Raw genomic sequence first — 25,020 nt, 5'->3', positions numbered from 1 at the left:
AAAAAAAAAAAAAAAAAAAAAAAAAGAAAAAAGAAATAAAAAAGAAAAGAAAAGAAAACGAAAGAACACGGGGAAAAAAAGGAAACTAGAGAAAAAAAAAACAAAACAGAAAGCTACGTAAGAGGGAAGGCTAAATCGAAAAGGGAAAAAGAGACTCGTTGAGAGGCTACTACCGGTCGTCGAGTGAAACGAGAGGGGGCTGTCACGTTGAGAGACGCCGTGTCGCGAGAACGAGAGAAGGGGAGAAATCTCCGTGCGACGATACGAATAGCGAGTGCACGAGAAGCCGAGGTAGAGGAGCAAACGTTTCGGACAGGCTTTGTTTCGTGTTTTGCGAGCAACGAAATCGAGAAAGGAAAAAACGACGACGAGTTATAGAGCGCGAAACGAAAAGAGAGTGTGGAACGATCGTAAACGTTTGCGCATTTCCAAAAAGCAATTGAATCTTCTCCGAGCCCCAAAGCCCCCCCCCCCCTCAAATAAACGACCCCGACCCCGATTAAGATACCTAGCTTGACGAGCGAAAAACTAGCTAAAAAAAAAACCGAACCCTTTTGAACCAACCCTGTTGGATTAATGCTACTTTGTATTTTCTTTGTTTTCTCTTCTCTGTCTGTCTGTCTCACACGATCCCGTGTTCCCCGCTGTGCTCGTTCGCTCACCTGCTCACCTGCCCTCAACCAACTACGTATAAAGTACGTAGTGAAGTGTGTGATTGTCGCCATTAAAACGATTGGCAACATTATGTTGGTCACCTATCTCCTACAGTTCATGTTCGCTGTTATCGGGGTACAGCTGTTTAAGGTAAAGCCAACTACCACCACTTAGAAAATTTATGCTACATAAGTCAACAAGAGAACTTGTTTCTTTTATCTTCACTACTACGTCTATCTTCTTTTTCTTCTTCTTCATCTTTACCTTGGTTTTCTTTCTTCTTCTACTACTATTACTATAGTTTCTTCTTCTTCTTCTTCTTCTTCTCTGTCTCTTTCTTCTTTTCGTTATTCTTTGATTTTCTTCTCTCGATTTGGTTTATTCGGCCGCTGCCATCCATCGATGAGGACGGCCTCGCGTCACAGTCTTTGGGAGCTTTGAATGCCGATTGGATCCGCGCCATACCTCGGGAATGTAAATTTCCCTCGCGAAATACGGGGTACGTCGCGCTAAAAAAAAAAAAAAAGAAAGAAAGAAAAAAAAAGAAGAGAAAAGACCTTGCTCCTTTTTTCGGACCCCGAATTTCGCGAAATTACGCTGCACACTGGTCGATGGCGATGTCCACAGAGTCGAGATATTCAGACTCGAGATCCGACTAGCTTTCTTTTTCTCGGTCCTCTTTTTGTCCGACTCTACAAAGGAGAATATCGGCAACGAGAAAATCGTCGTCCGTCCAGTCGACGGATTGATTGGACGATCAAAGGGCGATTCGAACGATTCGCGCGCCTCGATTCTATGGAACCACGAGATGATTCGCTTCTGTGGGACGCGACACACGCGACGTCTTCCTCCGTGTAAATGTGCGCACCAATTGGTTGGCGTCCTCTTTGCGAGTCGATGACGCTTTTGCCGGGACCGCTCAAGCCAGGATCGTTCGTAAGCTGAGGCATGAAACTGGGACGTTAATTGATCAACCTAGTTGAGGACTTGGTCGCTGCCAATATTACCCTTTGCAGAGAAAGACTATGCGCTCGCAGTAACACCCTCGAGTACGGTAACACACACGCTCGCTGTTAACGATTTAACGCTTCGCCAAGGGAAAAAAACAAAAAAAAAAAAGTCGTTGTGCGACTTTGACGAGAACATTCGCTCGTCAGAGAGAAAGAGTTTAGTCCAACACCTCGCTCGGCGAACGCTTTAACCGAAACCGTAGCCATCGAAATAGCAAATATACGTACTTGCGATAGAAACTTTCAAGACACGCAATTTTTTAACAAAACTAGGCATGCAAGTTTCCGCTGTAAATGTGCGAATGAAGCTTTAATCGTAGTGCATGCGTAAGCTTCGTCGAACGCGTAACAGTAATTTGACTTGACTGAGTTTTTTTTTTCTTCTTTTTTTTGAAGCAAGTAAGTAAGTAACACCGGTGCCAACGAGTATATTAAAAGAACCTAGCCTCCATACGCCATCATCACCAAGCTCGATACGCTCTCCAATGTCCCAAAGAAAAAAAAAAAAAACTAGACTTCGACTATGTTTTTCTTATCGAGTTGCACTTTCTCGCCTTTGTTTGTGGTCGGTCACTCGGTTTAGACAACACTCGGTGCTTCGATACTCGAAACAGAGTATCGTAGATGGCGTATTGCGTTACCAACTTGTAAACAAACCACCGCACCGCACCGCGTCGCACCGTCTATCCAGATGCACAAAACTACCGGCGGTAGACGGTTGAGAAGCGGTCTAGAAGCGGCTTGCAACGTGACGAACGTTGAAATCTCGTGATTGGATAAGGAAACGAACGATTGCATGGAATACTCGCTCGTGTTTTCTCTCGTGTTTTCTACCGATCGCAATTCCTGTTCCTCTTGAACGTGAACGCCGAGAAACTTCTCTGGCTGACGACTGGCGTGCAATTCGACTTCTCAGAAGGATGAACCGTGACGAATGAGATTAAGAAGCTGCATTTTCCTCGGAAAAAACGAATCGTAAGGTGCAACTTGTTCGTTTTCAAAAAAACATACGATTACTTTCCATCTCTGTAGGCGATTGTAGTTCGCGCGGATGTCAAGCTTAGGGCTCGCGCGGCTCCTTTGCTTCGCGAGCGATCGCATCGAAGAGACTAGGGTTAGAAAAGCGACGGAAAAAGGGTCGCAACAGGCCAAGGAGAGTTTTATCCGCGAAAAAACCGCCGACGGAAGTACATACATACGGCCATGTAATTGGACAAGTCGCGATGCTTCGACGAGCTTTCCTCTCGCAATCAGTTTTGCTACGCAGGCGTGAAATACTACGATCGAGACGTCGATTGTGAAATTGAAATTTCAAGCTGGAAGAACCGGCGATTACGATGATTTTTCTGGACTCTCGATTTTCTACTCGCGCGCGTGCTCACACTGTACACCCTAAACGAGACAGCCTGCATCACGGCCCACTTTGTATATATATCTTACCATGTATAGACCTCGTATTATATCGTGCACGCTAAAAACGGAATGACATACGTATATATAATATATATATACACACACACACACATATATATATTTCTTCTATTTTTTTTCTAATTTTTTTTTCCACTCTGTCACATCTTGACTTTTTCTTTGTTCTTTCCTTTACTTTTTGCTCGATCACTCGCTACTGTTGACTATGCTTTGAAGAATGGCCAATTAACGATACGCTGTGTCTATGCTTTATCGACACTCTTGATATCTCGATCGACAACGAAAAGCATCTCGTTTGTTCCCTCGTTTTTTAAGAAATGTTGACAAACAAATCGATCGTAGCTACGAACGCACGAGGCATATGAAGAGTATCGATAGGTTCGACAGCACTTGAAAAGTTGCGAGAAAAAAAAACGATGCCTCCGAACGTTGGACGTTGATCTGCTTCGCATTAATGGAACTTTTATGTTGCATAGGGCAAATTTTTCTCTTGTTCCGACGCATCGAAGATGACGAAGGACGAATGCCAGTAAGTTGTCTGGTAAACCGACAGATAAGCCCAAACTTGGTGGGATATCGTTGAGTGTCGCCGCTCCCAAGTGGTTTTTTTTTTCTCCCCGAGTCCGTTCATCCGTTAATTTGAAATAGAATCTCTTTTAAATTTCCTGATAACAGGAACACTCTTTTGACAAGAGCCTGGAATGTTTTTTTTTCCAAGCAAACTTTAATTTTTCAAACAAAAACCTAACCTTAAATTTATAAGAGATTAACAGTTATTCCTGCATAACTACATTACCTTATATATTATACCTACATCTTATCGTACAAATATTTTATTGTCGAATCTTTTTTAAATTTTTTGGTAACATTTTCGCAACGATCTAGAATGTTTTTTTTTTTTTTTTTTAAACAAACTTCAACCTTCTTTCAAACTAAAATCTAACCTTAAATTGTTCAGAGATGAACAAGAGTTATACCTGCAATAGATTAAAATTTTTCGTTACAATAATTTCTCATCGCATAAACATTCCACTGTCGAATAAGAAAAAAATAGAAAGGGCTGATGGCCAAAGCGTATTGTGCACTTTTTTAATACGTGATTACTCCAATACCTCAATAGATGTCGTGTATATCCGGCGCTCGTGACGAAACGGTTAAGCAGTTACATCCGAAACGAAAGCTTGTCCCTCTTTTTTTCGACGGCGGTTTTCGCGGTTCTCGCGAAACAGGCGGCATTCACGATTTCCTGCGTGTCACATCCACGAATAACATCGGCCAATTTCAGGGGCACGTACCTCGAGTTTGATAACGGCAACATCAACAAGCCGGTAATGAAGGAAAGGACCTGGGGCCAGAATCGTTTCCATTTCGACGACGTGGCGAAAGCGATGCTCACGCTATTCACCGTGTCGACGTTCGAGGGCTGGCCGTCGTAAGTAGCCAAGTTTATCTGCCGCCTCCACTCGCACGAATACTTATTATGATGCTTTCCTCTTGTTACTTTCGTTTTTTTCAATTCTTCGAACGGGGGGACGATGGGGGGGGGGGGGGGGGGGGGGGAGTTTCAGTATATCAGCGAACAGTGTATCTAGGTTCTCGTTTTCGAATTTCCAGTCGTTCGAAAGTAGAAACAAAGTAAAGAAAAAAAAAAAAGAAAAAGAAGGAAAAAAAAAGAAAAGAAAAGAAAAGGAAAGGAAAGAGAAAGGAACAACAAGCTCGAAGAACAAGCCACGGTGCATACCGCTTAGCATTTTCTCTCCCAACAGATTACTAGACGTGTCGATCGACTCTAACAAGGAGGATCATGGACCAATTCATAATTTTCGGCCGATAGTGGCCGCGTACTACATTATTTACATCATTATCATAGCATTCTTCATGGTGAACATCTTCGTTGGTTTCGTTATTGTCACTTTCCAGAACGAGGGTGAGCAAGAGTACAAAAACTGCGAGCTCGATAAGAATCAGGTAAGTTTGGCCGAATGGCCAACGGCCATTGATCACAGAGAGGTATACATACATATCTCTCGTACACAACAACCGCATGTTTGCAAGCATCGCGGCCGGGGCACACTTGCCACTCATTTTCCACGAAGAGAGAAACCTAAATCATGCTCCTTTGTATTCTCTGTGCCTCTCGACTTGGAATTTGCTTGTAAGAAAATTATCAAAATTGGATCGAGGCGCTGGTTGCTTACGAACACGCGGTTGTGTATGTCTCGTATACATGTACAAACTTTTCACGTGATTGCATAGCGGAATTGCATCGAGTTCGCGTTAAAGGCGAAGCCAGTGCGACGATACATACCGAAGCATCGAATACAGTACAAAGTCTGGTGGTTCGTCACATCTCAGCCGTTCGAGTACACCATTTTCACTCTGATCATGATTAACACCGTGACCTTAGCGATGAAGTTTTACCGGCAGCCGGAGATCTACACGGAAGCGTTAGACGTTCTTAACATGATCTTCACTGCGGTCTTTGCCCTGGAGTTTATCTTTAAGTTGGCGGCCTTTCGATTTAAGGTAGAAAGTCAATTCGACTTCAAAAAAAAAAAAAAAAAAAAAGAAACAACGCGATTATAATGGATGTTTTTTTCTCGAGTCGAGTCGAATCAACAGACAGACGATTAATCTCCACTGTTAACGCCGACCAATTAATTGCAGAACTACTTTGGCGACGCTTGGAACGTTTTCGACTTCATTATCGTTCTTGGAAGTTTCATCGACATCGTCTATTCCGAGGTCAATGTACGTTGTTCCAACACTTTTTTTCTCGTCGCCGCGTGACACTCATTGAGTCGTTCGAACCAAGTTTGCAAACAGTTTTCGAACGAGCCGATCGAGTTCCCCTCGTTCTTCGAACGTTGACGTTGAATTTTTATGATTTTTTTTCTTTTTTTCAGCCTGGCTCCACCATCATTTCCATCAATTTCTTTCGGCTGTTCCGTGTGATGCGACTGGTGAAGTTGCTGAGCAGGGGCGAGGGCATCAGAACGCTCCTCTGGACTTTTATCAAGTCCTTCCAAGCTCTGCCATACGTAGCTCTGTTGATTATAATGCTGTTTTTTATTTATGCTGTGATAGGCATGCAGGTGAGTTGTCCCAAAGGTAATTGCACGGGATAGAATAGCTATTTTTCCGGTTATAGCAATGGTATGCCATATTTTTCTTATTTCTATTGGCGAAAGTAGAGACACCCTGTATACATGCTCGAGCGTCACGTCGTTTTCTCAGATTTTTCAACACGTGATTATGTCATGATACGTCACGTTTTACACGATTCAAAGCTAAAATTTGCATTAACATTAATAACAGTAATATTGTCGATATGTATACTTGAGAAATAACAGAGATAATAATTACCCGAGGAAGGTAAGCAATTTATTCGAGAGAAACTTGTTTGTCCAGGTATTTGGAAAGATTGCAATCGACGACGAAACGTCGATAGACCGAAACAACAATTTTCAATCTTTTCCACAAGCGGTGTTGGTTCTGTTTCGATCGGCTACAGGTACGTGCTCGTCCAAACAAATCTTCAGTCAGATAAGTAGACGGTTCTTGACACTTTTTCGGCGGGATATTTGACAATTGCCTGTAAAACATATGCATTACTTATTAGAAACTTCTGTCGTTACAGAAGTTTTACAAATAGTTGCATAATTTTATTATTTTAACACTGAAACAGTCGAACAATTTTACAAGCGTTTTCCACAAGATACAGTCGCTCTACTCAAAATTAATATTTAGACAGAATATTGATTGTACGATTGTACAAATCTATTTATTTTAATTATCATTTATACTTAATGTTTTAATTACCATTCACTCATTATTATTTTTTATTATTTTTATTATTATTTAATATATCAATGTATTGATTTATTATATGTAAAATATAATTTGATCCGGTTCTCTAGTGTTAATAGACACGTTCATTTATTTATTTATATTAACATAGTTCTTAAACCAACCAAAATCAAGTATATATAGGCACGTGATATACCCGCCGTAAAAGTGTTAAAGGCTTTGACGTTGCATTGAATCAATGAGTTACACGTTACAGGCGAAGCTTGGCAGGAAATAATGATGGACTGTTCGGCGCTGCCCGGCAAAGTGAAGTGCGATCCGAACAGCGACGAAGCAAAAAATCTAAATGGTTGCGGATCCGACATTGCATTTCCCTACTTTATATCTTTCTACGTTTTATGCTCGTTCCTCGTGAGTAACCAAACAACCTGCGGCAACGCGCAACCAGTCTCGAGCTATCGAGATTAATCATTGTAATCATTGTAAGATTTAATCACCGTAAAGTGAGGACAACAGTAATACACAAGATCTTTGATCGAGTTTTAAATATTTCTCGAACAGCGTAAAATATAGATTTATAATTATAATTACAAAGAATCATGATTATGTTACAAAGATTATATTACGATGATTATATTACGAAAAAAAAAGATGATAGAGGAAATATTAATCTGAAAAGTACGATTCATTGTACCGTATAGATGGCCCGAGACTTTTGCACGCTACTATAACTATAGTTAACCGTTTGAAAATTTACCAACTCCTTGTTATTCGTTTCCAGATCATCAATCTATTCGTCGCTGTGATCATGGACAATTTCGATTACCTGACGAGGGATTGGTCGATCCTTGGTCCTCACCATTTGGACGAGTTTATTCGTCTATGGTCCGAGTACGATCCCGATGCGAAGGGTCGTATCAAGCATCTGGACGTGGTGACTCTTCTGCGAAAGATCTCGCCGCCGTTGGGCTTCGGTAAACTCTGTCCCCATCGCGTCGCGTGTAAAGTTGGTACCTCTTCTTCGTCTTCATCTTTTCCCCGTCAGGGAACGATTACGTGTCCCGACGTTCTGCTCGAGCTGTGGTGAAATTTTTCAGAGGCTGGTCTCGATGAACATGCCGTTGAACAGCGACGGCACGGTCCTGTTCAACGCGACGTTGTTCGCCGTGGTGAGAACGTCGCTGCGAATTAAGACCGAGGGGAACATCGACGACGCAAACGCCGAGCTGAGGGCCGTGATTAAGAAAATTTGGAAGAGGACCAGCCCGAAGCTTCTGGATCAAGTGGTGCCGCCGCCTGGAGGTACGTACAGTGATTTGTTGTTTAGTTGTTCCTTTCTCTCTCTCTCTCTCTCTCCGCGTCAAATCGAATTAATCGAGCTAATTTCTCCCAGGCGACGACGAGGTAACCGTTGGCAAATTCTACGCGACCTTCTTGATCCAGGACTACTTCAGAAGATTTAAAAAGCGTAAAGAGCAAGAAATGAAGGACGGCGACAAGGAGTGTCACAACACTGTTACGCTTCAGGTAGTATTTATAGCAAATATATGTAGAGTATATATATGTAAGTACTTGTAAGTAATGAGCACGTACAAATTGAATATAGTTTATATAAACAAAGTTGAATATACTTTATATAAACTTGAATATATATAGATACAAAATTTCATTTTATTTAAGAGTTAATACAGTTTTAATCTATAATATAATAAGCACACTAAATGTCAATATATTGAACTATAATACAGGCTATGTTATAATAAATTAAATTATTGTCACTAGATGGCAATTAAATTTGAAGAAAACAACATTACTTATGAATAGTCCTAATAAGTTTATATAAACTTGAATATAGTTTATATAAATAAAGTTTATATCAAACTGATACATGACTCGAGAAAAAATTCGATACTTCGTTGAAGGCTGGTCTGAGGACTTTACACGAAGCGGGGCCCGAACTGAAGAGAGCCATTTCTGGGAACTTGGAAGAGCTCCTCGACGACAATCCGGAACCTATGCATAGGGTAATCGATACTCGTATAAATAAAGCAAATTTTGCCTACTTCGAAATTCAATCAAACTTCTTTTTTGTTTCGTTCTGCAGAGGAACCATTCGTTATTCGGCAGCGTTTGGTCGAGTATGAGAAAAGGGCACCACAGTTTCAACCGAGCCAGATCGCTCAAGGTGAATTCCACGACCCTCAAGGTAAATGTTTGGATAACTAACCGTTTTAGTACGATCGGTTCGGAATGTGTACAGTGCGAAGAACATAACTGTAACGATGACAGTGATGTAAAAATCATCTTGAAAAGAAACGAACTTACGACTAGAAATTCAAAATAGAATGATCTTCTTCTACAAAGTTGCATCAGTTTGAATTGTCGACAGTTTTCCATTTGGTACAGTTATGCTCTTCATTGTAAATATAATACTTTATATAAGCACGATTTATCTGAAAGCGGTAAAAACAGCAGAAAGCATAAAAGATGAAAACTCCCCGTTTGTTTGAATTTGCAGGCTTCCCCGACAAATTCCATAGACTTCCTGCCGTACTCGTCGCTTCAGAGAGGAAGCGGCCACGACCCGGCGAACCAAATCACCGCGAGGTCCCATCAAGTTGTGCCAAACGTAGCGGGGTTAGTTTTTTTTTTTTTTTAGATTACAATTGAAAAACAGTCGAAACACGACGAAAGAGAAGGCAATGAAATATCTTCGGGTGTAATGTTTCTAGCGGTTTAAGCGACAGCGCGATGAATCAAATGGGAATCGAGCCCAAGCTCACGGGTATCGAGGAGAACATCCCGCTGAGGCCATTGCCCGTGTTTGGAAATCCCGTCCAGCAGCAATTCTATCACCACGCCCCTTACAAAGTACTCGAGTAAGTAAATAATAATCGTTGGCTGATTGGCGGCAATTACCATCGATCGATCAGATGTAATATCTAAATACGTACGTACGTACGTATGTATGTGTATACATAATTCGCGGTTAGAGAATTGCAAGTGATATCGGGTCGCGTCGCAAAGCTGGGAAGCTGAGAGAGAAACCGACGTGATCTTCCTAGTGATGATACCGGTGAATTGTACGTTTCAGCGGTCCAGGTAGCGGTAATTATCTTCATCCGAATAGCGAATATGGTAAGAGACGTTAGGGCTATGGGAGTCGATATAGTTTGCTTTTACTCTTGATCGAATAGCATTTCTCGCTTGCGCGCTTGCATGCGTAACCACTAACCACCCGGAGCTCGACGATCATCGCCGAGTTTGCTGGAACGTGAGCGCAAACCGCTCGCGCGCGTTTGTGTGCGTGTGCGCGTGTGTGTGTGTGTGCGTGTGTGTGCGCGTGAGAAAGTTTTTATTAACCCTTTCGCTACGGCAAACTTTGATACGTACCGTATCGTGGCGTACGGTGGAAATTCAATCGCGAGAACGAATTTTTTTGGTCAGAGTGCAGTTCTCAGAGAGTATATTGAAATGATCAAAATACTGAATTACACTTACATCAAACGAATACAGTAGTGCCCTCTTAAGGGCATTCACAGTTGGGACCAAAAGGAGCTTAAGAGGGATGGTATATTGTGTGAATTGGCACCGAAAGAAAGAATGAGAATGATCGTCAACTGTTACACCGATACCAGTATTGTTGTACTACATCGTGTACTACAAATTTAATATTTTAAAATTTTATTTAAATTGAATACACTCGAACTATTTTCAATTTAATGCATACAATACTTTTAAACTAAATGAAGCAACAAATTATAACAGAGCAATAATTATCAAACGATTGTGATTAATCGACATTTCTCGAAAATTTATTCCCACGAAAGTAGCTGTTAATCAATAATTACCAATAATTGAATGGAAACCTTGAATAAAAGTCTTACAAAGTGTTACATTTTCGTCAGTATTAAATTAACAATACACATAGTATGATTCTATAATCGTATTGATACGTATAAATTGGATATGCATTTGTTATTTAATATAAATTTTGCGTCAAACTTTGATCGACATGTGCCTGAAACAATCAAAATATCGATGTCATATCAGTTTGTTTCATGTTTCGCGCTGCTCCGAACTAAATCTAAACTATGGGTGCCAACGGTATATAATAGCGTGGAGTGGGGATAGTCCTAATTCCAAGAATTGGTGGGGATAGCGACGAACACTTAAGTGGGTACCACTGTATTTAATTATTCGTATTCTGTATTGAATTGTCAATGCACATACTAAAAATTCAACAGTACTTTTAAGCTTTATTTCATATAGTACATCTAACAATCTAAGTAAAGCGTGGTAAAAAAATTCAAAACACGTCGGTCCTACGATACACGATCCTACGCGTCTCCCTTCTTTCGTGACGTTTTCCACACACTACACATTCGCTTGCATTTTCTCGAATTGTTATTGTGTCGCGTGTTATTCGCGTCTGAAAAATGAAAAGTCTCGTCACCGATGTTTTTCTCATTCGATTTACGTACGTAGGTTCTGCTTGAGCTGTGTCTTTATAACATTTCTTTCATTAAATATGAATCCGTCGCCTTTGGCTTGATTCGAGCAGTGCGACGCGAGCGCCAGTAGACGCCTCCCGTTTCAGCGGCGCCTGACCGAACTAAGGCACTATGGGTGCCAACGATATCTCTCTCTTTCTCTCCCTCCCTCTTCAGAGAGAGAAGAAAATTTTAAAAGCAACTTAACCAGTAGCCAAAGGGTTAAAAAGTAATCACCTCGCTAGCTCGATCGTCGCGCAATAATAAAATGCATGCACCTCGTGGCTGATGGAACGATGGTATAGGATAATAGGTTATCATTAGTTGTTGTTACACGCGTGTAACGTCACGGTGTGTGACTCGGCGATGTCGGCGAGTGGCTGGCTAAAAGAGGGGATAGGGGGAGGGGATGATCGCACGTGGACGCGGCGACGAAGACTATATTCGCGCGCCAGCAGGTCGAACATTCGCCAGTAACTAACTAAGAGAGTGGTTTTTGCCGGTTCTTTGGTGTTGCCCGTGTCGCGCGGTGCGTCCGACGCGCGTCGACCTCGTCGCGGCTGCTCGACGCAGTCTTCAGGACGGAATCGAGCGGCAGCTGACGCCACCGACGCCACCACCCCGAAGGAACCCACCCCCGTCCATTGATCCGAGCACCGGCACCTTGCACACTGTGCAAATCTCGTCCGGCAAGTCCGCCAGCGCAACGACGTCGATCGCCACGTGCACGAACACGTCCACCGCTACGACCAGCCCGAGCCTCGGCTCGTCCTCCAACGGGGCACGATGTTACGCGACCAGAGGCTGCTGCGTCGATTGTGCCGTCTGGAATAATCACGGTACGATTTACACTTTCACTCTCTCTCTATCTATCTATCTGTCTATCTGTCTCTATCTCTGTCTCTTTCCATTTCTCTTCTACGCTTATACACTCGTCCCTCCATTTACGCGGCACTTTTCGCGCGGTATCGACTCACCAGAGGTCGGACAATACATTTTCCTAGAATTTTTGAAAAAGTATATATCAATAACGTCGATAAACAAACCGATGAGAAAACGTCTGTTTTCTACAGTAGCCGGCGATAGTCAAGCGTTAAATTTGTGAAAACTTGGAAAGATGAGTTTGAGAACAAATCGTCCGAAGAAAAATTAACATTAACCCTTTGCCCTCGACTAACGTTTTTTTTTTTTTTTTTTGTGTCGTCAGTTTCGTAGCCAGCAATTTATTTAAAAAGTATCGCTCCAAATAAAATGACAATAACATTGGAAAATGTTATACGAAGTTATGTTGATTCCAACGTGCGATATCGTTTTAAATTTAAAGTGCAAGAATTGATGAAGAGAAAATGAAGTCGAACTGAGCAAAATTTACTTTCGTTTTCCGAAATGTCATTATCATTGTTGTTATTATTGTTATTTTGTTACTACCGTAAAATAAATATGTACTTCTTCGTAATTTATACCAGCTTTCCTTTCCAAACATTTCGTTTTTTCTATCGCGTACACATCCGCGTAAACGGAGGGACCAGATACGCATTCTCTTTTACAAAAAGAGATCGATCGACCGATCGGAAACTCAACTACTTTCTCTCTTCTGTCGAACAAACTCCGGTGACGGTCGTTACGATTTTTTTTTTTTATTCGAACGACTCTTCTGCCAGTCCCGACTAACTGGAGAAAGTATGAAGCTAAACGAAATGAAATGAAAGTAGCTGAAAAAAATCGTAACGAAAATTCTCGGGAGTAATAAAAAAAAGGAAGAAAGAAAATACGGTATGGTTGGAACACGCTGGAACACACTGCAGCCATAGATCGCGAGGACGGAGACTCGTCGGTGACGAGCGAGTATAGCGAGTCCGGCGTCTCGGGGAGTTCAGGAAGTTCGGAGAGTTTAGGAGGATCCGATGGTTCCGGAGGGTCTAGCTGGAGCAACTCGGAGAAGGTCGTCGCGGGAGTGCGTCGCCGCGGAGGCTCGCTGTTGACGGTAGCGTCGCTGTGCCGCGTTCGAGGTCGCCGCGTCGGCAAATCGGCACCGTCCAGTTTCCGAAACCGCGAGACCACCAGCAGCGGAGGCTGCAATAAGAGCGGCGAAGGCGCTGGTAAAGCCGGCCAAGGCGACGAGGGCGGCCAGGTGGGCCAGGTGGGCCAGGTGGGCCAGGCTGCCGCTGGCCAAGGAGGCGGTGGACAGTCGAGCAGCTCGACGACGTCCGCGAGTACCGGATTCGCGCATAGCGTCGCCAACGGCCTCAAGCTCGCCCAGACCCAGGCCATCGCTGTCGCTGGCTTCCTCGCCGACGTCGACTCGCGGCACGATCGCGTCTGCGCCTCCTGTCTCTCGCATCGGGCCTCTTACCACGGCAGAGGTGACTAATCCTCCACTAATACACACACGCCAGTGTCGTCCCCCGTCAATCGCCAACGCTCCAATCTCATCCTCCACGATCAATCATTGTTCACTGCCCTGAAAATTCACTCGAGTCTCTCTCTCGGTGATCAAAGTCGACGAACTCTCAAGTTGGAGTTCCGTTCGACGAAACGAGTGTCTCCTTTCTCCATTATCGGAAGGTGATTCTACATTTTCGAAAAGTCGATAAGAAAGAAGGGAATTTTCCTCGACGATCGTTTTCAATTTTTTTTTTTTTTTTTTTTCGACTCGGTTTGGACCAATTGGAAAAGTCTTTGAATTTGAAAAATTAAAGTCTTTCGCCGATACAGGGTGATTCACGCAACTCGCACACACTTGAAATAATTTTAAGTCTTTCACTTTATATTTGTGACCGTCTGATTCTTCCTTTTTCAAGTTAAAGAAACTCATTTCTGTGATGATTTTGCAAAGAAGACACGATACGTTGAAATTTCAGCGAGGCTTTGTCGAGAGCAAATACAATTCGAAACGAGTATTTCATTGGATTTACGATGTGGAGTGTGAAAGGCTTAACACTAGAACTATCAAAAGAAATTCTCGTTGGACACTTTATAGATACAAAACAGTGTATTTTTAGAGGCTCGAATGAGTCTTCGTAAAATACATAAACAAATGCTTGTGTACTCCACAATTGTGTATTACATGAAGTTTCTCTATCTTTTTGTCTTTGGAAATCTTATGCTTCAGACGTCGTTAGGTAGTTCTAGCGTTAACGACGCTTCTAGCAGCACAGCATTGACAGTTTCCTGTATTGCTTCGACAGCAGCATGAATATTTTACTTTTTATTTACAAGTCGTTTACTTACACACGCGCAGAAACAAAACGAAAAATTTTGATTGAAAATCACTCGCGAAGATACAAGATACTACACACACGAGGCCTATGAAACTGTTTTTTTAAATGTATGAAAATTCAAATCTCCAAAATATAATAACCACTCGCGCACGGTCCACTGTAAACGTCACTGCTACTCCGACAAACTCACGGGGTCAATTTTGAGGATGTTGACGTCGGTCTAACATCGTTCGCGTGCCACGACGATCGGGTTGAATTGAACCTTAACCACTTGCGCTAGCAATTAATTGCGGACCATAACGAGTGACCAAACTGTATACAATAATTCGTCTCTTTCTTTTTAAACTCGTCGGTATATCACTGGATAGAAATTATTGAGAAGTAATAAATTTATTAGTTGTTTTACTTAAATATACTTAAAACTGAGAAAATACAATTTTGAAACAAAGAGGTTAACCACTTGCGCTGGCAACCGATTGCGGACCATAACGAGTGACCGAACGGTATACAATAATTTGTCGCTTTCTTTTTCTTTTGAATTCGTCGGTATGATGTCGCTGGATAGAAATTATTGAGAAGTAATAAATTTATTATTATTTTTTTTTTTTTTTTTGCCTGGGTTATACTTAAATATACTTAAAACTGAGGAAATATTGCAATTTTGGGACAAAAAATTTTCAACGTAGCACGTCATTCCAGCGCAAGAGATTAACTACTTGCGCTGACAGCTAATTGCGGACCATAACGAGTGACCAAACCGTATACAATAACTCGTCGCTTTCTTTCTGAACTCACCGGATAGAAATTATTGAGAAATATAATAAATTTATTATTTGTTCTGTATATTTAGTTGTACTTAAATATATTTAAAACTGAGAAAATAACAATTTTCAACATGTGGCATGTTATTCCAGCGCAAGAGGTTAACCACTACTTGCGCTGGCAATTAATTGCGGACCATAACGAGAGACCAAACCGTATAATAATTCGTCGCTTTCTTTTTGAACGCGTTGGTATGATATCATTGGATAGAAATTATTGAGAAGTAATAAATTTATTATTTGTTTTGCCTTGGTTATACTTAAATATACTTAAAACTAAGGAAATATTACAAAAAATTCTCGACGTGCGTAGCACGTTATTCCAGCGCAAGAGGTTAAATAATATAAAACAAAATGATATAATAATGAAAAAAAAAAAAGAGACAAGCGGGGTGAAAAGCGCACGCGTCTGAAATTTGCATTTTGTTTCCTATCTTGTCCCACGTGATGCGACGCAATCACTCCTGATGCACCAACCACTCTAATTCGCCACTCTAATTTGCAAGCACACAAAGTGTCACACCACTAGCGATGCACCAGCAACACACAGAGACACCAAGATTTGCTCTCGGGGTATGGCCGTGTGTGTATGTGCGTGTGCGTGTGTGTGTGTGTGTGTCCACATGCATGACATGAAAGTTACCAGAAAGTTTTCTGTGTGCTCGAAGCATGCGTTCTGCCAAATAGTTTCTTCTCTTTTTTTTTTTTCTTCGTACGTACCGTGTAACTTGCTTGCGATGCAATAGTCGCTTGACTACGCAACTAATCACGCTCTCGAGGCGCTCGAGATGCATACACATACGCCACAAACCGCTGTCGAGATATCGTAGAGCTGTCGGCAGAGCGTACCGCGGTGAGCTTAATTCCTTCACCGACTGTCCTCGTTCGTCAGTTTCCTGGGCCGGAGAGAGTAACGGAAGCATCGGCGCAGAGCGCCTGTCCCACAGCTTGCCGGGCAGTCCTGCTGATCGGAAGCCGAACTTCGAGGTCATCGGTAGCGCGGAAAGCTTGGTCGGTCGAGTAAGTCTCACTCTTTCACTCTCTGTTCCCCTGGCAACGTTAAACTTGACAAAAACTCCTCCAGCTATAGACACCTACTGGCACATAGTTTTCAATTAGTTTTAGTTATAAAATTTCTTGTATCAATTTAAAAAGAAAATAATACCAATAATACTAATAATTCAGTATTTAATATAGTATATTGTTTTTGTTGACCAGAAGAAAGTAATATTTTATAGAATTATTCTTTCTGTCGAGAAAGTGAAAAAGAAGAAATAAATATTCACGGTATATTAACAATCAGGACATTTTTAACATCCTCTTCTGAAGGTGTTAAATCGTTAGGTTGAGGCATACGCAAGGTAGCTCGCGTAGAAGGACTCTTAGCAACTCTAATAACCTAATTGATAGACATACCTATCTACATACATACCTACCGTGGCAAATGCAACTTGCAACGGTACAAATGCCTGCTGTTTGCAATTGACATTAACGAAACCACGTCTTCTCGTAGGTTCTCGTTGAGCAAGGACTGGGCAAGTATTGCGATCCAGACTTCGTGAGATACACGTCGCGAGAGATGCAGGAAGCGCTGGACATGACGCGCGAGGAGATGGACCGGGCGGCGCACCAACTTCTCCTGCAGGAACGTCGCGGGCAACCGTTGTCGTACCAGTTGCAGCAGGGAGCGGAGCAACAATGGTTGCCGGCCTATCAGCCGATACAACCGAGTCAGCAGGCGACAGGGATCGGGTACCAACCGCTGCAGGAGCAGCGACCGCCTGGCACGCGACAGTATCATCGATCCTACTATCGCGGCGATGGGCAAACGGCCGCGACCTCGGACTCGTCGCAGCAACAGCAACAACAACCGCCACCATCTTAGCGACGCGACGCCACGTCGCCCTGTAAATCGTGTTCCTAAACGTTCTCTCGTTCACCTAGCCAAACGAGAACAACACTTACGTCCCAGGTAACGTTGGCTGTCTGTCGTTTCGGCGAAGACGCGCCCCAACAGACCAGCCAGCAGTCTCGAGCGAGCAGCGAAACGCGACTCTTGTTGCGCGTCTCTCGCATTCGCACTCGGTAAAGATGAAGAAAGAAAAGGGTGAAAACTTTGGATCCTCGACGTTTCTCACGACGTTTCTGGCGCGTAGGGTAAACGACGTCGGTCGACAGATGATCGGCAGTTGACGATTGTGGGAAAAAGAGGAGAACGTGGCAAGGAAGAAGGCTTTCGACGCGATCGGGAGAGGATCGGCTGACGCAAGCAATAAAGCTACGAGAGCAACGTCGCTGGGAAAGGTTTCATCCGTCTGACGAAGAAGAAGCAGCAGTCGACTGAGACGACTTTTTTCGTCGCCGTTGCTGCAAAAAGGTGGAAAAGACTGGAAAAGCTAGTCAGACTGTGAGATAGTACCGTACGATTGCCAATTAGGAAACGATTAGGAAAATGTACAGCAACGGGGATGATCGCGCATGAAATTCTTCCGACTCGATTGCGACTACAATTTCGTCACGCGTGTCTCGCGTCGTGTTTCAAGCTTCGAGCTTTGGTCGTAAACGGCGTCGAACGAAAGTGGGAGGCCCAGGCGCCAAACGACTCGATCCTTATCCCTGCTCTCGTTCTTATCGTAAAACACTTGTCCCTTCGATTACCGTTGTTTAGGATATACACAATTGAACTCATTATTGCTCTTTGTACGATGGATCACTAGATGAGATAACAAGTGCCTAAGTATCTGTAACTTCTTTCGGACCAGAGAAGACTTTTATCAACTTAGACAAAGTACTATTACGGCGAATTACGAGAACGAAGTTGAGAATGTACGGTATGCTACGGTATTGTGACGATATATGTACATACGCATACATACATACATATATGTATGTATGTATGTATGTATGTATGTATATATGTATATATATGTCGTTATGTGTATTTTACACGCACAGACATGTCCACACACAAAAAAGGAAAACACAAACGACATCGGAGAGAACACAATGCTACAAACCCTCCCATACAAAAACACGCATACAAATCTATTGTTATTACTACTAATATTATTACTGCTACTACTACTACTACTATTACTACTACTACTACTACTATTACTACTACTACTACTACTACTACTACTACTACTACTACTACTACTACTACTACTATTACTACTACTACTACTACTACTACTACTACTACTACTACTACTACTACTACTACTACTACTACTACTACTACTACTACTACTACTACTACTACTGCTACTACTACTACTACTACTACTACTACCACTACTACTACTACTACTACTACTATTGTAATTGTTATTATTATTATTATTTTATTATTATTATTATTACGACTACTGTTGTTGTTGTTATTATTATTATTATTATTATTATTATTATTATTATTATTATTATTATTATTATCATTATCATCACTATTACTACTACTATTACTACTATTATTATTGTTATTATATTATTATTACGTTTTATTATTATTATTATTACTACTATTATTTGTACATACACGTTGCGGGTATAATAATTGACGCGCGAGGGTGAATGATCGATAAGCGATACTGCCCGCGATATGTCCATTTCTACGTCGGAGGTTGAACCGCGGTGTACGCGCATCATCTGCCAAAGAAAACATTGAATACTACTTCGAATACGAGGCGAGCCACACGACAGCCAAACCATCACCGACGGGCAATCGAACATGGTGCTTTTACTCACCGATATCGACATTTCAATCTTGCAAATTGTCGGTATACGGGAACCACCCACTACGCGACTCGAACAGACAGGCTCGATGATACCACCGTCTCGGTCCGCGTGATCCTCGCACCCTCCACACTCCCAGTGGTTGGAAATCTCCGGACAATGTACGTCTATGATAACTCGCGCCAATCTTCCGTCACCGTTTCATTCTGTCACCCTCTCTTTTCACCGCTCTCTATCAAACCTGGCCATTTTTATAAATTACCTCCCAACGAAATGTACAAAAAAGTAACGTACGCGCACCTATTTGCATATATATGTGTACGTATGTCCCCGGTATACACACGAATATTGAAACCGAATATCGAATAACATCTTTGTACGTTATTCGATACACGTTCGGTACGGTCGGGACCTCTAGAGAAACCGGGAGAAAGCGAAAGAGGAAGTACGATGAGAAAAAGAAAAAAAAAAAAGAATGAAAAAAAATGTGAAAGATATCCAATAGACACGTGGTTCTGCGGATATTCCACCAATTAGACCAGTTAGTCACGCCGTTCCGTGCATCGAAAAAAAAAAAAAAAAAAACATTCTGTCACTCTGTCGAGCAACTTCGTGTCAATGCGAATCCGAGGCGACTTTGCGTGTAATAAGTAGCTTCGTCGTGGTAGTGACGCAGAGAAAATGTTGGAAACGCTTTCCTCGCGACGTTGCGAATTTTTAACCAACTGCTCCCCTCTCGGGAAGAAGTGGAAAAAGTGGGACGCGGAAACGTCGGGAACGCGGGATCCCTCGAGAAACCCCCGACGACACCATGTTCACAATCTCTCGTGTACCTTGAAACGACTTGGACAATAATTTTCATCGACGATATTTCTCAGAACCACGTTCTCTGGAAACTCCTCTCGATGAGTCCTACGTACGGACTCGTCGCGAACGCGTTACCAAGTTTCTTCTTCACGTTTTACGTTTCTCCTCTCCATTCGTTCAGATCGAATAGAAACGTACGAACCGTCTCGCGTTTCACCACCTTCCGTTTCCTCGTTACCTTTTCGTCCGTTTACGTTCGCTCGGTCAGAGCGAGATCTTTTCTAGGTAAATGTGTAGCAAACGATAAACGTATAATCGTGTACGCGAGTATTGTAAACTAGTAAGAATACGCGTTCGAAGAGCCGCGGCCGACGCGAGCCCTTCGTCGACAAGGGAACCAAAGAAAACTATTAGAAAAAAAAAAAAAAGAAAAAAAAGGACGCTATTTAAAATGAAACAAACAGAGAAACAAAGAAACGGATACCGTCTTTGGACACTTTCTTAGAGATACGATAATGTAGGTAGGTGGTGTGTGTGAGGAGCCGAGACAGTCGGTGTGCGTAGTAACGCGCGCGAAAATTTGAAAGCGAACGAATGAACGAAAGAAAAGACAACCACCAAGTCGGCCAAGTTTCGTCGAGGAGATGTTTGTCGCGCGCGATATTACCGACCGATTCATCCCCCCCATCCAAGGGGGATGCTACTCGCGTTACTGTATGTATAGCGAACCTTTCGTATTCGTTTTTTTCCAGCGTCTTTTTAACAATTGTGTATTAGTCTATAGCGATCTTTTTATACTGTTGTGAAGTGACGTTTACACCGATCCGTAGAATATACCGCGTTAGACGAAACAAATTCTTACCTTTAAATCGTAATGTCGGGTTTAAACGGCGGCGCGCGATGACCCTTAGGTCGTCGCATTTAGGTGTTTGATAGACGCGTTTAGGGAGACCAACGTTTTCTATGTTACGAGACTGACACGAGATCATATTCGAGTGTGTGACACACGTGCACGTGTACATATTGTACTATATTGTACCGAACGAGAAGCAAGCAAGACGCAAAACTCGCGGCAAACCGGTCCTTTTTAATGCCTTCTTCTTCTTCGGTCTCGCTAGCCACTGCTAATGGTACTTCACTATTCGTCGTGCTACTACTTTACAGTACACATTCTATATACACCATAACACCGTATCGACCAGATCTTTACAACGTTCGTTCGACGCGCAAGATTCGCTCAAGCGTTCAACTGTTGCATTAGTGCCCACTTGAGCGCCCGCTTTCGGAACCGAAAGGTGTATTCTGCCAATTGTGCCGAAATATCGGTATCGAGTATCACTCGCTCTCTATTGTGCAAGTATCATGTTTCACGCGATCTTCGGCACGTCGATAAGGTAGAATGAGATAGTCCCAATTCCAAGAATTGGTAGAGGGGATAGCAACGGACGCTTAAGTGGGGACTACCATACTTGCCGAGTACTTATCAAATTTGTTCTGGCATCGTAATTGAACAACAATATTATTCCAAAAATACCGGAGAGCTTCCCAGAAAAAAAAATCGAGTCTTGCACTTCGACGCGTTTTCATCCGCGCTACCGAATATTCGTGGCACAGCTTTGGCACTCACACACGCTACTCGCACCGTTTATTTTTATTAAGACGTTCTTGCAACGATGTCATCGGTTTTTAGAAACCATACTCGGCGACGTACGGTTCATTGGAAAAAAAGTGACAACGCGATTCCTCCCTCCCTTTGTTTTGTTCTTCGACTTTCTCAATTTCTCGCTTTTCTTTAACTCTCAGAACTGAAACCTCAAGTTCCGATTCCATTTGAATTTATGCACGGAAACAGATTCGTTAAGCGGGGAATTTTAGTTTAGATATTCTAGCTCTAGTCCTAGTTTTAATTCTAGTTTTAGTTCCAGTTCGAAAACGTGATTGTAGACGCTTCCGATTTTCGGATCGGTTCCTTGTTACTGCTCAACCACTTTCGTTTACTTTCCAATTTCAATCTATCCTCTATTCTTATTTTTACGCACAGACGAGGTACATATAATACGAATATACCTCGTCTGTGTTTTTACTTATTATTACACACATTACCAACAGATACTCGCAGCTAGGTGGCGGATCGATCGACCATCAATTAACAACCTGTCAGGGTTGTACGAATGATACAGTTACATTACAAATAATGCGCACAATACGATTAAGTGTGGTTTAACGACTTGACGCGGTGATGACAAATGATCAGAAATGCCGAGAATGAAATAAAAATTTCATGGAATAAATGATGCGACTTTGTCTGGCTACTTTTAGTAAAATATACACGGTGTGAATTTATTTGGCCAAGTTCGATCGTCTTCGATTCGATTCGATCTTTTTTCTTTTCGTTGCCTGTCTCCACGAGCGTACGTGTTCGTTTTCCGCAAAACGACGCGACCTGCACGTTCCGATAGAGAATCGCAACTTTTCTATTTTTCGCATTTTCTCTGTTCGTAAACCGATCAAGTCGAGGAGACGCGTTCCCACGCGAAATCGATGGCCCCATCGATGTACCACGCGATGTATCTCGCTGAAAAAACAGTAAATACGTGCTCGGTGCCCGCGTCCATTGGGAGTTTTAACAGAGTCAAGAGCTACGACCTTCGAAGATGCACAATCAACAGACACGCACACGATATACTGCCGTTTTTCTTTTTCCATTTTTTTTTTTTTTTTTTTTTTTATTTCGTGCCACAAACCCAACAAGCTTCATCGCTCTACATTTCTCGCGCTGGTTTTGCCTGATTTCCAGCTAACCAACAAAGCAGTTTCACGGGAAGCGGGGGAACGTACACACAACCTAATCCTCGACGCGTGACCACGTGATCGGCTATTCAAAGCGTCCGATCTCGAAGTTCCATTATAGGTTTCAGCTACATGCATACCGCTATATCTTACAACCTCAATACAGGACGTAACACTTGTTTCTGACGGCTTTACGGGCCTCTTCGTATTCTATGGCTATATATCAGATAATACACGGGGCTCGCCTCGCATCCTCGAAACGTTACACGGAAAACAGAGACGTGTTCTTCCCGCTCCGGTGATACCGGACTTCGCCATCATATATTTATACGATATAAATTCCGCCGCCGGGTTCTCGTTACGCTTGTAACGCGGCGATCGTACGAACGCAGAAATTCGGCCCCGTTTTTCTTTCGGGCTGGCCTCGGAAATTAAAACCGGGATAAAATGGTCATTACACTAATGCGAAAAACAACGGAAGTTTCTCTCTGATGTTTACAGCAGATGAACAACTTTCAGTGATTAATCGGGGCAATAAAATCAGAGTAATCGAAGAGATTAAGTAATGGAACGCTCAGATAAAATTTTTTCTAATTTTAGAAGTCGAATAATTTTCCCATCAATGCGTTGCATTGTGTGTTTTCTTACATTTTAGTAGCCTCGCAGCTCTCACTTTGTAACATATCGTAAGATGGATTATTCATTAAATATGAAACAAAATTAATATGCATATGAGAAGAATTTTATATAACAATAACAATGTTATGTTTTTATCGTGAATTTTTATTTCATTTATAGGAAATTTAAAGATACACGAAATAAACGTGCGCAAAAATGTATACGAATAAACCCAAAACATACTACTCGTTATAGTACATATTTTATAAATAAAGTCGTCTATTTAGATTTTTAATTTTCACCGAAATCCGCAGTCTAAATACACATGAATCGACACACTGCTCTAAATTTCTATAATCGTTTCTCATTTTATGTTCGCTCACCTCTATTTTCTCTTCCATGAAATTAAATCTTCGAACAAGACGCGTTACTTACAAAACAATCTCGACACATTCGCAATGCTAATGACTAAACTAAAGGAATGAAACGTAACGACTTACGTAACAGCAACGACTAAAATTTAATTACTGTCTCGCAGTTATTATCGTTATTCTCGCAGTCGCGAAAACCGTAAGGGATTTGCTCGCGCGTCTGACGAGCGACGCACCGTTTCTACTTACGGCGCGAGCATTTCGAAAGTTAAGTCGCGTTCAATTAACGCCAGGCAAATTCGTGAATCCGCGTGAATGCAGACTTAATACGTCACACGCCGGCTTTTAATGCGGCCATAATGTCGCCAGATTAAAGTTTCACCGACGCTAATTATTTCTAGCCCTTAGCTAGACTGTAGCCGGATTGTTTAGAACCGTGGCCTCCGTCGTTCGCTCGTACAAAGCGTTCTCGCTGCTCGGACTACCGTACGTACATACATACATAGTTGTACACGGACCGGGAACTTCCTACATGGAACGACGCGGTCGGAATAACTAGGAGTTTCGAACGAATCCTGGGGACGTTCGGTGCACAAATCTATAGCGCGAGGTGGAAAAGGTCGGGGCTACGAACGAGAAGTTAAACGATGAAAGTGCACGCCTAACGGATGCTAATGGCAATCGGATTCAATAAATGGCACGGAACTTTTCGTTTACTTTGGTGGAACAATTTTTCAGTGAATTGTATATTGTACATATATATTTTTTTACATTGTATGTATTACCTGATACAGAGTCTATAATTCTAATTCTCCGGTATGATTTATTCTACATTTTCTATCACGGTAACGAAATGTTAGAATGCTGAATTATTGATTAAATGTGAAACAAAACAGATAAGACTATATTTTAGCAAATGTATTACATTTTCAGTAAAGATATAGTTTACAGAATTTTTCAGTTTACTTTTTCGTGAAATAATTTTTTGAATAATTTTTCAATCAGTTGCATCGTATATTTCATCGTGTATTTTACTTTGTTACTTCTATAACTTTCGTTTTGTAATGGAATCTGGCAGGAATGTTGGACCATTCGTTAAATATAAAATAAAACGAACGTCATCGTATTTAACATTTAACTTTTAGAATAATTGCATTCAGTAGATACATAACAGAGTTTTTCCTTTCAATTCTTCTACTGGTTTTTGGTGAAATATTGAACATAGTCAAATGTGAAATTGAAAGAATAGAACTACA

The 25,020-nt window shown here is 42.0% G+C and overlaps 1 protein-coding gene across 9 annotated transcripts; it reads left to right on the top strand.

Moving 5' to 3' along the window:
- Positions 1–53: 53 nt before the first annotated feature.
- On the top strand, positions 54–17,735 carry LOC122537309 (voltage-dependent calcium channel type D subunit alpha-1-like). 9 transcript variants are annotated; one of them, XM_043670380.1, is made up of 20 exons: positions 54–804; positions 3,572–3,624; positions 4,381–4,527; positions 4,862–5,063; positions 5,352–5,621; positions 5,763–5,846; positions 6,002–6,190; positions 6,507–6,609; positions 7,162–7,316; positions 7,687–7,911; positions 8,003–8,207; positions 8,299–8,432; positions 8,828–8,929; positions 9,010–9,111; positions 9,424–9,542; positions 9,638–9,784; positions 11,972–12,237; positions 13,204–13,761; positions 16,333–16,460; positions 16,954–17,735. In XM_043670380.1, the coding sequence occupies exons 1-20, from the start codon at positions 577–579 to the stop codon at positions 17,323–17,325; spliced, it is 3,789 nt and encodes a 1,262-aa protein (XP_043526315.1). In that variant the 5' UTR covers positions 54–576; the 3' UTR covers positions 17,326–17,735. The 9 variants fall into 9 exon arrangements, with proteins under 9 accessions (XP_043526315.1, XP_043526314.1, XP_043526313.1 ...); XM_043670379.1 differs by having other exon boundaries at positions 11,909–12,237; positions 16,372–16,460; XM_043670378.1 differs by having other exon boundaries at positions 11,909–12,237.
- The last annotated feature ends 7,285 nt before the right edge of the window (positions 17,736–25,020 follow it).

The sequence above is a fragment of the Frieseomelitta varia genome, unplaced genomic scaffold, assembly GCF_011392965.1.
Source record: "Frieseomelitta varia isolate USP_RPSP 00005682 unplaced genomic scaffold, Fvar_1.2 scaffold_900, whole genome shotgun sequence".
NCBI lineage: Eukaryota > Metazoa > Arthropoda > Insecta > Hymenoptera > Apidae > Frieseomelitta > Frieseomelitta varia.
The sequence above is the reverse complement of the archived record's forward strand: the minus strand, read 5'-3'. Positions and strand labels throughout refer to the sequence as shown.

What these genes read in the sequence shown, in the direction of transcription:
- LOC122537309 (XM_043670378.1), top strand. Translation starts at nt 577, where the DNA reads ATGCTACTTTGTATTTTCTTTGTTTTCTCTTCTCTGTCTGTCTGTCTC. An exon ending in AGTGGTGCCGCCGCCTGGAG is followed by an intron (nt 8,208 to 8,298) that starts GTACGTACAGTG and finishes AATTTCTCCCAG; the next exon opens with GCGACGACGAGGTAACCGTT. An exon ending in GCCCCTTACAAAGTACTCGA is followed by an intron (nt 9,785 to 11,908) that starts GTAAGTAAATAA and finishes GCCGGTTCTTTG; the next exon opens with GTGTTGCCCGTGTCGCGCGG.